General features: G+C 41.7%; 3 protein-coding genes across 3 annotated transcripts; all 3 read right to left on the bottom strand.

Annotated features, from left to right (window-relative positions):
• Positions 1-311: 311 nt before the first annotated feature.
• On the bottom strand, positions 312-3,812 carry LOC141015260 (uncharacterized). Its single transcript, XM_073489223.1, has 2 exons — positions 3,570-3,812; positions 312-2,658 (listed from the first exon to the last, which is right to left on the bottom strand). Exons 1-2 carry the CDS (start codon positions 3,661-3,663, stop codon positions 1,247-1,249), a joined length of 1,506 nt encoding a protein of 501 aa, XP_073345324.1. The 5' UTR covers positions 3,664-3,812; the 3' UTR covers positions 312-1,246.
• Positions 3,813-4,856: 1,044 nt separating this feature from the next.
• LOC141015259 (uncharacterized) lies at positions 4,857-8,631 on the bottom strand. Its single transcript, XM_073489222.1, has 2 exons — positions 8,370-8,631; positions 4,857-7,296 (listed from the first exon to the last, which is right to left on the bottom strand). Exons 1-2 carry the CDS (start codon positions 8,548-8,550, stop codon positions 5,816-5,818), a joined length of 1,662 nt encoding a protein of 553 aa, XP_073345323.1. The 5' UTR covers positions 8,551-8,631; the 3' UTR covers positions 4,857-5,815.
• Positions 8,632-8,921: 290 nt separating this feature from the next.
• On the bottom strand, positions 8,922-14,920 carry LOC141015256 (uncharacterized). The gene is made up of 2 exons (XM_073489217.1): positions 14,685-14,920; positions 8,922-11,870 (listed from the first exon to the last, which is right to left on the bottom strand). Exons 1-2 carry the CDS (start codon positions 14,767-14,769, stop codon positions 9,715-9,717), a joined length of 2,241 nt encoding a protein of 746 aa, XP_073345318.1. The 5' UTR covers positions 14,770-14,920; the 3' UTR covers positions 8,922-9,714.
• Positions 14,921-15,339: the final 419 nt, after the last annotated feature.

Genomic DNA, 15,339 nt, shown 5'->3' on the forward strand with positions numbered 1-15,339 from the left:
TTAACAGAATACCTCTCAAACAAATCAAAATCCATCAAAGTGCTTTAGAAGCGACTGAAAAAAGAACATGGTATAAAAACACGTTTAGAGACTAATACACACCAATTGCAATAAAACGAATAGTTAAAAGAGTAAAAGATAAGAACAAGCAATTAAAATAATGATAAAAAAATATTGCACATAAAATTTGATTTAATTTTTTAGCAACATGGCTCAAAAAAACAAAGCCCAAAACAGGCAACCGTACCTGATGTGTGAGAGGGAGAGGCCACTTGATCAGTTTGTACAGTATATACAGTATATGTTTGGATTTATTTTGTATTACATATGAAACAAGTTAAAAAATGTTGGACCTTCTGATTTAATATTTTTCTTTTCAACTGAGGAAATTAAACACCTGGCCAGCAACAAATGAGGAAAGAATACATGAATTAATTATAAGTAAGTCGCATATAATAAATTGACCAGATAGACCTGATTACTGCACCTCGCCTGGAAAGCGGATGAGAGCAGGCGGCAGCAGCAGTGGACAGAGACAAATAGACAGTACTTTAGCAGCCTTCAGTCTGTACAGGAAGTCACAGAAACACTCACATCCTGTTAGATCTGATTGATTTATTAAAATAAACACAATATGTATTCTGGTAACTGAAAAGACCTTCAAAATCAGACAAACAAAATCAGAACCTCAAAATCCAGCAAAATCGAAAACTAATATTGAGTCAAGATCTAAACCAGTCGGCTCTTTGATCAGGCGACAGCCAGCTGTTTCCCATCATGCCCCGGGTCTTGCAGTTGGTGGAGAGCAACTGCGTCACTTGGCTCTAATGCTGCGACCATTTCATGTCAGAAGTTGATATATCCGAGTCGATATTCTCAACTTCCTTTCTTTCTGGTGTAACATGGAAACCTGCAGCAAACTGACATTTGATTGGCAAGTTTTTGAAATTCACAAGTACAGCATCTGATTTAACAGATCAGCACATGTAAAAGGAGACAGGAGAAGGCTCAAACTGCACGTTCACAAAGACATCTATCAAGCATCAAATCAACTGAACGCCAGTGATCAGTGGATCTGTGCTTAATTGATAGATATCTTTGCAAGTCTAAAGTATGAGCCTTCCTCCTGTCTCATTTTCTGCAGTTTCTGCCTCAAAATGAGTTGAATTCATTAATGAGGGTCATTTTGGACATACTACCAAAAGTTAAAAAGTTCATCTTCATAGTCATTTTCACTGAAAGGTTTCTATTCCGAGTGAACTTTCATATGTGACTTCAGACTTCCCTGTTGTTTAAATCTCTTACTGCAAACACCACAACCAAATGATTTCCCCCCTATGTGGACCGTCAAGTGTACCTTTAGACTTGCCTGATGCGTAAATCTTCTACCACAAGTTTCACAACCATATGGTTTTTCGCCTGTGTGGCCTCGCATGTGTGCCTTGAGACTTCCATGATGAGTAAATCTTTTACCACAAACATCACAACCAAATGGTTTCTCTCCTGTGTGAACTCGAACATGTCTCTCAAAATTACTCTTAAGGCTAAATCTTGTCCCACAATAATCGCAGACAAATGGTTTCTCTCCTGTGTGGACTTTCATGTGTGTGTTTAGGTATCCTTGTTGTGTAAATCTTTTACCACAAACATCACAACCAACAGGTTTCTCTCCTGTGTGGACTCTCATGTGTGTCTTTAGATTTCCTTGTTGTGTAAATCGTTTACCACAAACATCACAACCAAATGGTTTCTCTCCTGTGTGGACTCTCATGTGTGTCTTGAGAGCTCCCTGTCGTATACATCTTTTACCACAAATGTCACAAGCAAATGGCTTCTCTCCTGAGTGGACTTGCATGTGTCTTTCAAGATTCCTCTTAAGGCTAAATCTTGTCCCACAATCACTACAATCAAATGTTTTTTCTCCTATCTTTACTCTTAACTGTGAATCTTCCTTTTCCTTCACTCTACATTTCTTTTTCACCAAATGGCTTGAGGACCTTTTTCCTATATGACATCTCATGTGTTTCTGAAGAGACCCCTTGCAGTGAAATCCTTGACCACAATCAGAGCAGCTCAGAGTTTTTTTCCCAGCATTATATTCAACATCACTCACAGGGCCTTCCTTATATTTCACATCATTTACTTCTGACTCAGTTGCCCTGGTCTCCTCACAACAACTGTCACTGTCTTCAGTTTCAGGTCCAGAATCTAACAAAGGTTCTTGCCAATCACCAGAACTGACATCAGTCTCAGAACAGTCTGAAGCCTTTTCATCAGTATGTAGTGGTGGATGACTATCTGGATCTCGGTTCCTGGCAGGTTCACATCCTCCACAGTCCTCTCCATCAGTTTCTGTTTTTATCTGTGTTGCTGAGCTGCTGGCTGGAGGCTCTGCCTCTCTGTTGTCCTCAGTTAGGCTTTGATGAAGCTGTGAGATTTGAGGTTTCTCTTCATCATCTTCAATCTTCACAGTGACAACAGTGAATGGGAACCTGGTGATATCAGCCTCCCTCAGCCCATGAAGCTGCTCTCCCTCCTGGCCGGTCCAGTGTTCCTCCTGTTCCTCTTTTATGTGTAGGGGCTCTTGATCTTTCTGGTCCAGGCTGGGGCTCCACTCAGAGGAATCCTCTTCTTTGATCACCAACAGCTGTTGGACATCTGGAGGGGAACATTAAAACACACAAAAAAAATGTTGGCAGCTGTTTTCAAGGAAATTAATTATAATTAAAAAAAAACTGAAAATGACAATGAACTGATCTACAATGTGGAAGATGGGAGTTCTACACAGAAATGAAAGATTCCAGGACAAGAGGGGTGGCTGTGGCTCAGGGGGTAGAGCCAGCGTCTTGTTATCGGAAGGTTGCTGGTTCGATTCCCCTGGTCAAGATACTGAACCCCAAACTGCTCCTGATGTGCTGGTTGGCACCTTGCATGGCAGCCACCGCCATCAGTTGATGAATGTATGTATGGATTACTGTAAGTTGCTTTGGACAAAAGCGTCTGCTAAAGGTAAATGTAAACAAGAATATTTGTAATTTCAGTGATGCTAGTGAGCAGTGAGGTAGTCTTTACATTGTTTTACCCAAATTTCCTTCAAAATTTGCCCCCTTTATGCTCAACAAGTCTTACAAAATTCAGTCAACTGCATTTTAATGGCACTCTAAAATGACTTACAGAGGTGCCGTCTGATGATATAATCAAATACTCATAATCAAAACAAAAACAGACGTAGCGTGGGTTCATGGAAGTTGTTGTCTTCATTGTAAACAACCACCATTGCTTCACTCATATCATCAAGTCAGCATGAAGAAACATTGTGTTTGTGTAAATCAAACAAACAACAGGGTAATTTATTGATGGTCCCTAAATCAGCCTCCAGAGCAGCGCGAGGTTGTGGGAGGCGAGCTAACCGTCCTCCTGCCGCCAACACTGGGTGAAACTGAGGAAGAGACGCCGCTGGGTGTCTCCGGAGTGAATGTCTGTCCAATACACACCGGACACTTGGAGGCAGCCTGTGTCTCTCACCTCTGCACAACATGGTGGTGTAGGAGATGTGGACGGCGGTGTACCTGAGCTGGAGGCTGAACTCTGTCGGAGTATGTTGTCGCTTGTAGTGGAGCTGGCTTTGCCCGTTTTCGCGCGGACCGTATTGTCCGTGTTCATGATGCAGACTCTGTGAAAACACTCGTCGGTCTGTTGTTCCAGCTGGTTCGGGTCGTTTGGTGTTGCAGTCCGGTTTTGGAGAGAAAAGGGGAAAACATCAGATGAAGAAAAATAGAGAGAAACAACACGGTTTTATGTCCGAGGAGAGAAGTTTGTTTAGGTTGTAGTCGAGACGCCGGGAGCCGCCATCTTGGGTCTCGCACTGTCTCGTGAGAGTTGCGTTCGCAGTTGCACGGTGTTGCCAGATCTCGCGAGAGAAACAAGCAACCAAGTCCATGGCAAAAGTTAAAGGAAGATATTTGTTACTGGACAAATAGTCTTTTATTTGATCTACTGTCACAAAATGAAAACATCTTGTAATGAATGTCACTTCAGTTCTACATTCTGACTGAGTATGAATTATCATTTGCAGTAAAAGACCCAAACAATGTGTAAGCACTGTAAAACTCAACGACTGGCTTCTCTCCTGTATGACTTCTTATCTCTTCAGACCTTATAACTGTGCATGAACTATGTGTGAGCTTTTAACTGAACTCCTTTCCACAAATTGAAGGTAAAAATAAAAAGAGTATAAATAACAAAAAGAAAAAAAACCCTAGTTTTTCTTAGTCTTATTTGTTAAGTGCAAACCATAATCAGAGTAGTACTCTGTCAATTCTTAAAGTGCAAACAGAGGCTCACCAAACTTTTCTTCAAGCATGATACAGAGCTAAGAACTGGCTACAACTACACTGCCCAGCCTGAGATATTCTCAGCTATTACGCACACTGTCAGTCACAATAGTAATGCCATGGTTTGGCCTTTTAAGCTCCCAGTCAGAGACAGCTGCTTGTAAAACTTTGGCTATGTTTGCCGCTGTGTGGGACTCGGAAAGAGGGCGAGTCTGCAGTACAACATTTGCAATTTCCCAGGCATTTGTCAGCATTGTCCGGCCTTTCAGTGTTTTATTTACAGTTGCGGTTGATTTTTAGTAGAGAGCTGTGGTTCTGCAGGTGTCTTTGCATAGTGCTCATGTTAGCCGCAGTGTACGGTGTTTCTTACAGTGCTTACATATTGTTCTTATATTGTCTGTCACTTTGTTGCCTTTATTGTTCACACCGAGTATCCAAAATGCTGCCACACAAATGATTTAAAAGTGGGAGGTTGACGCAAGGACGTTTTATTACATTGGTTCAATATCAGACTCTGTCATGCTGGCTGCTGCTCGGCCTCTATAATGTACTGTAATGTAATTTAATGTACGTCTTCCGTTCACCTCTCTAGTTTAATGGCCTCAAGGTTTCAAGTACTTCAGTTAACATTCTACAAGTAGATGATTCATAATCTGTACTCTGTATTGATATCACAAGACAGCTTTTCACCCCGACGAGAAATATCGTCATGTTTTCCTATCGCAATATCTTGTCACACCCCTACTGTTTTATGTAAATCAGCTGGGCAGACATGTCTCAAATTACACGGAAAATTTAAAAAGAATATATATATATATGGTCAAACACAGAAAGGAAATACAGCTTCATTATTGGTCTGTTAGATATAGACTGTCAGAATCCTCACATACCACTTACCAGAAGTTTTTGTGCTGCTAAATACTTTAATCATAATGTCAGTCAAATGTTATACAACAGACTTTCATAAATTATATGTAGCACGCAGTTTATATTCTGTAAACATCACCATCAGATGCACAATATGTACTCTGTTAAATTAATCAAACAAAATCAAAATCTCTCCTATTCAGCAAAACTGAAAACTAATAAAAACATCATTTTGGAGCTCCTACCATGTCACAGCTCCTACATTTCGACTGAAAGATTGTTTCTGCCTCAAAATAACTTGAATTCATTCATGAGGGTCATATTTAACATACTACCAAATGTTCAGAGGTTTGTCTTAATAGTCATTTTACAACACCAGGGTTTTAGAAATCTAAATTGTAGTCCCTTTATGCCATATAAAGTGTTGAGGAAGAGTTCAGGAGTATCACAGCCTGAGGAAAGAAGCGGCTTCATAGTCTGTTGGTATGGCAGCAGACACTGTATCTTTTGTCAGATGGCAGCAGGGTGAACAGACATTTTTTTTTACCAGGGTGGTGATGTGTGAAGACCATGATCGGATTTTATTCACGACAACCCCCGACACTGTACAGTTTCTATCCTGAGTGAACTTTCACATGTGACTTTAAACTTCCCGCCTGTTTAAATCTCTTACCGCAAACACCACAACCAAATGGTTTTTCACCTGTGTGGACTCTCTTGTGTGCCTTAAGACGTGCGGACCGGTTAAATCTTTTCCCACATGTATCGCAACCAAATGGTTTGTCTCCTGAGTGGACTCGCATGTGTGCCTTGAGACTTCCCTGACGAGTAAATCTGTTTCCACAAACATCGCAACCAAATGGTTTCTCCCCCGTGTGGGCTCGCATGTGTCTCTCAAGATTACTCTTGAGGCTAAATCCCATCCCACAATCACCACAGCCAAATGGTTTCTCTCCCGTGTGGACTCTTGTGTGTGTGTTTAGATCTCCCTGTTGTGTAAATCTTTTACCACAAACATCACAACCAAAAGGTTTCTCTCCTGTGTGGACTCTCATGTGTGTCTTTAGATTTCCTTGTTGTGTAAATCTTTTACCGCAAACGTCACAACAAAAAGGTTTCTCTCCTGTGTGGACTCTCATGTGTGTCTTGAGATCTCCCTGTTGTATATATCTTTTACCGCAAACGTCACAACCAAATGGTTTGTCCCCTGTGTGTACTTTCATGTGTAATTCAAGATGTTTCAGCCTCTTGAATCTATTACCACAAACAGAACAACGAAATGGCTTCTCTCCTGTGTGGATTTTCATGTGTCTGTCAAGATTTCTCTTAAGGCTAAATCTTGTCCCACAGTCACTACAATCAAATGGTTTTTCTACTATCTTTACTCTCATCTGTGAATCTTCCTTTTCTTTCACTCTACAACATTTGTTATTGACCAAACTAGTGGGGGACCTGTTGCCTAAATGGTACATAGTGTGTCCCTGAAGAGACCCCTTGCAGTGAAATCCTTGACCACAATCAAGGCAGCTACAGATTTTTTCCCCAGCATTACATTCAACATCACTCACACGGTCTTCCTTATATTTCAGATCATTTCCTCCTGACTCAGGTGCCCTGGTCTCCTCACAACAACTGTCACTGTCTTCGGTTTCAGGTCCAGAATCCATCAAAGGTTCTTGCCAATCACCAGAACTGACATCAGTCTCAGAACAGTCTGAAGCCTTTTCATCAGTATATAGTTGTGGATGACTAGGGCTAGGTTCAGATCCGCCACAGTCCTCTCCATCAGTTTCTGTTTTTATCTGTGTTGCTGAGCTGCTAGCTGGAGGCTCTGCCTCTCTGTTGTCCTCAGTTAGGCTTTGATGAAGCTGTGAGATTTGAGGTTTCTCTTCATCATCTTCACTCTTCACAGTGACAGCAGTGAGTGGGAACCTGGTGATATTATCCTCCCTCAGCCCATGAAGCTGCTCTCCCTCCTGACTGATCCTGAGTTCCTCCTGTTCCTGTTTTATGTGTAAGTGCTCTGGGTGCTTCTGGTCCAGGCTGGGGCTCCACTCAGGGGAACCCTCTTCTTTGATGAACAGCTGTTGGACATCTGGAGGGAACATTAAAACACACACAAAAACACCTAATGAATAAATGTGACAGCATAACAAGTTCACACTAAATAAATGTACTGAAGTTCTTTAGCTGAGTACAGTTTGGAAGTGAAAGTACTTAGCTTTTGGAGTTACAGACACTTTACATCTATGTACATTTTATCAATCTGTAGTAACCAGGTATAAGGTATAGTAAGATTTTAGTATTTAACTATAGTCATATTGCGATCTCGATTATTTTGCGATTTATTGTGCAACCCTGTGGTGCATTATGTTTTTAGCGGGTCGTGCTGGGTACAGGTTGTTGATAAGAGCATATTTAAACGGGTTTGTTGGGTGCGGCGATCAAAAACACATGACCCATGCATCAAAAATAGAAACCAAAAGGAGGAAGACATTATAACAAGGATGATGTTAGGTCATACAGGTCTGAAAGCTACATTAAAAATTGTGAATAAGCCTCCTACAGACAGATGTGAACATCAAGGACGACAGGAGACAGTGGAACATGTATTTTTGGTGCATGGACGGAAAATACAGAGTTTTACTGCTACACTCACAGTCACACAATGCTCACTATTAGGGAAATATTGCAGAGTGGCTCAGGTGATGTGGGGTTCAGGGCTCTTTTAAGGTCTTTAGAAATCACAGTAAGTGCGAGGAGAATTTAATGTAGTAATGTAATAACTGTTGTGACCCACACTCCAGTCCAGAAGGTGGCGATGATGCACCTTAAAGCTGTTTGCCAACTGCTTTAGAAAAAGGAAGAAGCAGAAAAAGAAGCAGAAGAAGAAGAAGAAGGCTGGAAAACTGTCCGACTTGACCAAAACCTTGTCTCTGTGAGCTGCTGCTCCACCTGCCCTAGTCCACTTTAAAGTCCAGGTTCGGTTCATCTCGAACAAGCCTGCTGAAATGTGGGTCTGGACCCTCTGCACTCACTGACTGCCCGCAAACGCGCCCGTGAGGACCGCGAGTCTGTAAGAACCGTACAGTCCGGACGTTTGGAGGCAGCCTGTGACGCTCACCTCTGTACAACATGGTGGTGTAGGAGATGTGGACGGTGGTGTACCTGAGCTGGAGGGTGAACTCGGTCGGAGTATGTTGTTGCTTGTAGTGGAGCTGCCTTCGTCCGTTTTCGCGCCGACTGTATCGTCCTTGTTCATTATGCAGATTCTGTAAAAAACGGTTGTTCCAGGTGGTTCAGGTCGTTTGATATTGTACTCCAGTCTGGGAGTGAAAGGGTGAAACATCAGATGAAGAAAAATAGAAAGAAACAACAAGGTTTTATCTCCGAGGAGAGAAGTTTGTGTTGTTGACTGTCTGGTAGCAGGGGGCCGCCATCTTGGGTCTCGCACTGTCTCGCGAGAGTTGGGTTCACAGAAGGCTCGTTCGAGATGAAGTGCGCCTCGGCTGCAGGGGGCGGAGCCAAAGAGCTGCGGTCAAGTCGGAAAGTTTTATTTATGAGGTTTTATTTTATTTATTTAGTTTTTTGATTTAAATGTTATCAGACACATTTATCAGTTTGTACACAGTCTGGTGATCTGTGACTTCTGTTCATGGATCAACCTCCATTTTACATAAATTCTCACTTAAATCAGCTTCATGTCAGTTGGCTGCTGTTTATAAATCATCTGAGCAGACCTGTCCCTCTCAGACTACATTAATTAATGAAATACGTTAAAAGTCAAACACAAAGGGAAAAAATACAAGACAATAGTTTTCATTATTGATCTGTCACATATTTATACTGTTGGGGCTTCTCATCTGAATCCTCATATTCAACCTACCAAGTTTTGGTAGGTACAATTATTTATTGTGTGCTGTTTATAATATGAATGTGGGCTATTGAGTCTCCAACCATCAAAATCAGACAAATGAGATAAAAATCTCTCCAATTCAGCAAAAATTTAAAATTTCTATAAAACGTCATATTTTTGAGTCAACGTCTAAACCAATAAGCTCTAAGATCAGGTGACAGCTAGGCTTTTAACCGCTAAACCAGACAGCGAAGCAGATGCAGATCCAGCTGAGTTCAGCCTTTGAAAACATAAAGTGATCATCCAACCGTTTGCCGTCCGCTTTAATAACCGAAACATAGCCCCTTTGTCTTGAGGAATTCCACATGCTCCTGGGGCCAAATGTATAAACCATGCATACACACGAAAAATGCGGAGATGCGCCTCTTGGCCTCTCACTTGAAATCAGTCCAACTGCTTTTGACTTAAACATGATTTAGAAATCCCTACATCCTAAATATGGACACGCATTTATTGGAAATCTTCGGTAAGCAACCAAGGTAGAGTTTCTTTTACATATTTTATGGTTAACACAAAGGAAAGACATAAACAAGATACAGTGATTTAATAACAGACATAGTATACTGCTGTTGTTCTGACTAACAGTCTGAAAAGTTATTATCCTGTGTGGGCTCTCATGTGTGTCTTTAAATTTCCTTGTCGTATAAATCTTTTACCACAAACGTCACAAACAAATGGTTTCTCTTCTGTGTGGTCTCTCATGTGTCTATTAAGATTTGCTGGCTGGCTAAATTTCCCCCCACAAACATCACAACCAAATGGCTTTTCTCTTGTGTGGACGCTCCTGTGTTTCTGTAGTTTTCCCCGATCGTTAAACTTTTTCCCACAAACATCACAACCAAATGGTTTTTCTCCCGTGTGGATTCTCATGTGTCTGTGATAATGTGACAGCTGGGAATATTTTTTCCCACAAGGCTCACAGCCAAATGGCTTCTCTCCTGTGTGGACTCGCTGGTGTTTTTTGAGATCAGACCGTTCTGAGAATTTTTTCCCACAAACATCACAACTAAATGGTCTATTTCCTGTGTGGGTTCTCTTGTGTGTATGGAGTGAGCCCTGTCTTTTGAATCTTTTCCCACAAACATCACAACCAAATGGTTTCTCTTCTGTGTGGACTCTCCTATGTTGCTGTAAATTTCCCCGATCGTTAAATTTTTTCCCACAAACATCACAACCAAATGGTTTTTCTCCCGTGTGGACTCTCATGTGTCTGTTAAAGTGTGACTGCTTGAAAAATCTTTTCCCACAGGGCTCGCAACCAAATGGCTTCTCTTCTGTGTGGACTCGCTTGTGCCTTTTGAGATCATACCGTTCTGAGAATTTTTTCCCACAAACATCACAACCAAATGGTTTATCTCCTATGTGGGTTCTCTTGTGTGTATGGAGAGTGCCCTGTCTTTTGAATTGTTTCCCACAAACATCACAACCAAATGGTTTCTCTTCTGTGTGGACTCTCATGTGTTGCTGAAGATTTCCCCGATCGTTAAATTTTTTCCCACAAACATCACAACCAAATGGTTTTTCTCCCGTGTGGATTCTCATGTGTCTGTTAAAATGTGACAGCTTGGAAAAACTTTTCCCACAAGGCTCACAGGTAAATGCCTTCTCTCCCGTGTGGACTCGCTTGTGTGCCTTGAGATCAGACTGTTCTGAGAATTTTTTCCCACAAACATCACAATCAAATGGTTTCTCTTCTATGTGGACCCTCCTGTGTTGCTGTAGATTTCCCCGATCGTTAAATTTTTTCCCACAAACATCACAACTAAATGGTTTTTCTCCCGCATGGACTCTGATGTGTCTGTTAAGATGTGACAGCTGGGAAAATTTTTTCCCACAAATCTCACAACCAAACGGCTTCTCTCCTGTGTGGACTCGCTTGTGTGCATTGAGAAGACACTGTCTTGAGAATTTTTTCTCACAAACATCACAACCAAATGGTTTCTCTCCCGTGTGGACTCGCATGTGTACCGTGAGACTACCCTTATGTGTAAATCGTTTACCACAAACATCACAAACAAATGTTTTTTCTCCAGTGTTGACACTCATCTTGGAATCTATCTTTTGATTTACTCTACATTTCATATTCACCAAAGTGGAGGATCTGTTGCCCAAATTACACATTACATGTTCCTCAAGAGACGCCTTACAGTGAAATCCTTTATCACACTCAAAGCAGCCACAGGGTTTTTTTGCACTGTTACATCCCACATCACTTACAGGGGCCTCCAGAGCATTTACACCAGACTCAGGTACCCTGGTCTCCTCCCAACCACTGTCACTGTCTTCAGTTTCAGGTCCAGAATCAGATAAAGGTTCTTGCCAATCACCAGAGCTGACGTCAGTCTCAGAACAGTCTGAAGCCTTTTCATCAGTATTTAGTTGTGGATGACTATCTGGATCTCGGTTCTTGGCAGGTTCAGATCCTCCACAGTCCTCTCCATCAGTTTCTGTTTTTATCTGTGTTGCTGAGCTGATGGTTGGAGGCTTTGTCTCTTTGTTTTCCTCAGCTTGGCTTTGATGAAGCTGTGAAGACTGAGGTTTGTCTTCATCATCTTCACTCTTCACAGTGACAGCAGTGAATGAGAACCTGGTGATATCAGCCTCCTCAACCCCACGAAGCTGCTCTCCATCCTGACTGGTCCAGAGTTCCTCCTGTTCCTCTTTTATGTGTAGGGGCTCCGGGTCCTTCTGGTCCAGGCTGGGGCTCCACTCATGGGGAACCTCTTCTTTAATCACCAACAGCTGCGGAACACCTGCAGGGAACATTGGAACACACACAAAGACAAAGACAATTTGGTGGCCATTTTCTCAGAAATTAATGAAAAATAACATGAAATTGATAGAACCTATCACATTGGTAACATAAAAGATGGACTTCCCTTAGGAAATGTTAGGATACTGGAGTGCAGGAGTGTTTCCACGTCACATTAGATAGCAATCATATAACACATACTGAGAAATTAGTAAGTGCTATCAGAGGTGGGTAATAACAATTTACATTTACTTAAGTAACTTTTTGGATAACTTGTACTTTTTTTCCTCTCTTTTTATTGAGTTCTTTCAACAGATACATAGTTATATTTTAGTTCAGATATACACAGAACCCTCTTTTCCTTTTTTTTTTTAAAACTGAACTACATTAACAAGAACACACAAATGCAGCAGGACTGACAAACCAACAGAAGCAAAAACAAAAAAATAAACAAAGACAAAAAAAACGAGAGAAAAGTAAACAAACAAAAAACAAGACAATCTATACATATATGTATCCACACACACCACCAGATGAATATCTTAACATTCAGGGTGCTATGACATGCTGTAGCCAGCTCCATTGTCATTAAACAGATAGGACGAAGTTCAGATTAGAGGGGTCCACTTGTACTTTTAAGAGCATAATTATGAATACAATAATGCAGTATATATAGAACTGTAGGATAACTGTAACGGATTGCCTTTACATTCTGCATAACATTCTCTGTGTTTGCCAGGTGCATGTACAGTGAATTTGGTCAATATCACTGTGTCAATGTGCAGTCACTTTTCTGCAGGACCTGCCGAAAAGTGACTGCACCCTGTAACTCTGGATTGGGAGGGGTTACATTCTCTGTCTTTTCAGCATTAATAGTAGAGGAAACCAGGTGCATGTACAGTGAATTTGGTCAATATCACTCCTTGCAATAAGGACTTACAGGGTGCAGTCACTTTTCGGCAGGGCCTGCAGTCACTTTTCGGCAGGCCCTGCCGAAAAGTGACTGCACCCTGTAACTCTGGATTGGGAGGGGTTACATTCTCTGTCTTTTCAGCATTAATAGTAGAGGAAACCAGGTGCATGTACAGTGAATTTGGTCAATATCACTCCTTGCAATAAGGACTTACAGGGTGCAGTCACTTTTCGGCAGGGCCTGCCGAAAAGTGACTGCACCCTGTAACTCTGGATTGGGAGGGGGTACATTCTCTGTCTTTTCAGCATTAATAGTAGAGGAAACCAGGTGCATGTACAGTGAATTTGGTCAATATCACTCCTTGCAATCCAGAGTTACAGGGTGCAGTCACTTTTCGGCAGGGCCTGCCGAAAAGTGACTGCACCCTGTAACTCTGGATTGGGAAGGGTTACATTCTCTGTCTTTTCAGCATTAATAGTAGAGGAAACCAGGTGCATGTACAGTGAATTTGGTCAATATCACTTCTTGCAATAAGGACTTACAGGGTGCAGTCACTTTTCGGCAGGGCCTGCCGAAAAGTGACTGCACCCTGTAACTCTGGATTGGGAGGGGTTACATTCTCTGTCTTTTCAGCATTAATAGTAGAGGAAACCAGGTGCATGTACAGTGAATTTGGTCAATATCACTCCTTGCAATAAGGACTTACAGGGTGCAGTCACTTTTCGGCAGGCCACCTGTAACTCTGGATTGGGAGGGGTTACATTCTCTGTCTTTTCAGCATTAATAGTAGAGGAAACCAGGTGCATCTACAGTGAATTTGGTCAATATCACTCCTTGCAAATTGACCAAATTCACTGTACATGCACCTGGCAAACACAGAGAATGTTATGCAGAATGTAAAGGCAATCCGTTACAGTTAGCCTACAGTTATATATATATACTGCATTATTGTATTCATAATTATGCTCTTAAAAGTACAAGTTATCCAAAAAGTTACTTAGGTAAATGTAATGAAGTAAATGTAAATCGTTATTACCCACCTCTGATAGCACTTACTAATTTCTCAGTATGTGTTATATGATTGCTATCTAATGTGACGTGGAAACACTCCTGCATTCTTTTCTGCATTGATTTCTTAATCCTCGTTATAAAATCACTGAAACAGGGATATTGAATTATGACTTTATTTATAGATCAAAGCAGTGTAAAATCACATTGCAACAACGATAACAACAACAACAATAAGAAAAGTGGCAAGGTAAAGCATCTACCCTCATCAATTGTTGACAACTAGCCTACATTATGGAAACATCAGGTTACTTTTTTTATCTGCGCCGTTCTTTTTCCGTAGCCTCTTCACTTGGGCTACAGGACTGCACAGTAAAAAAAACATTTCTCTCGGTGCTGCGTCTGCCAGCTGACCCGTAGTAGACCTACGCCCACTTCCTCTGAACTGATGCGCGTTCCCGTCGGGGGCAGTCGTTTTTCGGCAAGCAGTCTCTTCTCGGCACTACACCGGCATCAGCTGGACAATAAAGTTACGTCGCAACATTGCTCCCATGCTTTGAATTGTGGGCAGACATTAGGCTAACGAGGGATGTCGGAGGGAGGCAGAGGTCATCCGCGAGTGATTTATTTATTTATTTAAAAAACTAGCATTTTCTTAAAACGGACATCTTGAGGCACATTGGATTTTAAGAACTTGCTGGGAAGCGCGAACTGGACGAGACTTCTGCCTCACAACAATTACTAATCATGTTAGCCATTTTCACCTGAAGCTAACGTCTGCAGCCAAAATTAATAACATTAACAGCAAGCGCAGCTAATCAGCCGAGATCTGAGGAGGCATGTCGCTAACTTCTGTACGACACGGTGGTGCTGGAGGTGTGGTTGGTGGTGTACCTGGGCTGGAGGGTGAACTCTGTCGGAGTATTGGAGTGGAGCTAGCTTGATCCGTTTTCGTGCCGACTGTATCGTCCTTCTTCATGATGCAGATTCTGTGAAAACACTCGTCGATCTATTGTTCCGGACGGTCCAGGTCGTTTGGTGCTGTAGTCCGGTTTTTAAAAAGGGAAACATCAGATTAAGAAAAACAGAAGGGAAAAAAACGTCCGAGGAGAGAAGTTTGTTTAGGTAGTAGTCTGCTAGCAGTGGGCCGCCATCTTGGGTCTCGCACCGTCTCGTGAGAGTTGCGTTCACAGTGGCACAGTGTTGCCAGATATCGCGAGAGAAACATGCAACAGGTCCGTGGAAACCAACGATGCATTTTGAGAGTTAAAATAACTTAAGCCACAACACATAGAGGAAAACTGAACTAGCATTCAACAGGATATAAATGTGGATGGATAATCTTAATTATTTAATTTAATTTTCGGTTGAGTTTCTTGCTGCATTGAAACCACATCTGAGCAAAGGAGCAGAACTGCAGTGGCTGTTCAGTTTGGTGCCAGAACACCGCTTACCTGATTAACTGGAGCCTACTGGCTATTATTGCCACATTTTGATTTGTACTTAACATTGCATCATGATCCATGTAGTATAAAACTGTTGAAAAGAT

The sequence above is a fragment of the Pagrus major genome, chromosome 20, assembly GCF_040436345.1.
Source record: "Pagrus major chromosome 20, Pma_NU_1.0".
NCBI lineage: Eukaryota > Metazoa > Chordata > Actinopteri > Spariformes > Sparidae > Pagrus > Pagrus major.

Excerpts from the sequence above, each read along its gene's own strand:
- LOC141015260 (XM_073489223.1), bottom strand. The coding sequence starts at position 3,663 with ATGAACACGGACAATACGGTCCGCGCGAAAACGGGCAAAGCCAGCTCC. Across the intron at positions 2,659-3,569 it reads GAGTTCAGCCTCCAGCTCAG|ATGTCCAACAGCTGTTGGTG; the intron begins GTACACCGCCGT and ends GTTCCCCTCCAG.
- LOC141015259 (XM_073489222.1), bottom strand. The coding sequence starts at position 8,550 with ATGTTTCACCCTTTCACTCCCAGACTGGAGTACAATATCAAACGACCT. Across the intron at positions 7,297-8,369 it reads GAGTTCACCCTCCAGCTCAG|ATGTCCAACAGCTGTTCATC; the intron begins GTACACCACCGT and ends TGTTCCCTCCAG.
- LOC141015256 (XM_073489217.1), bottom strand. The coding sequence starts at position 14,769 with ATGAAGAAGGACGATACAGTCGGCACGAAAACGGATCAAGCTAGCTCC. Across the intron at positions 11,871-14,684 it reads GAGTTCACCCTCCAGCCCAG|GTGTTCCGCAGCTGTTGGTG; the intron begins GTACACCACCAA and ends TGTTCCCTGCAG.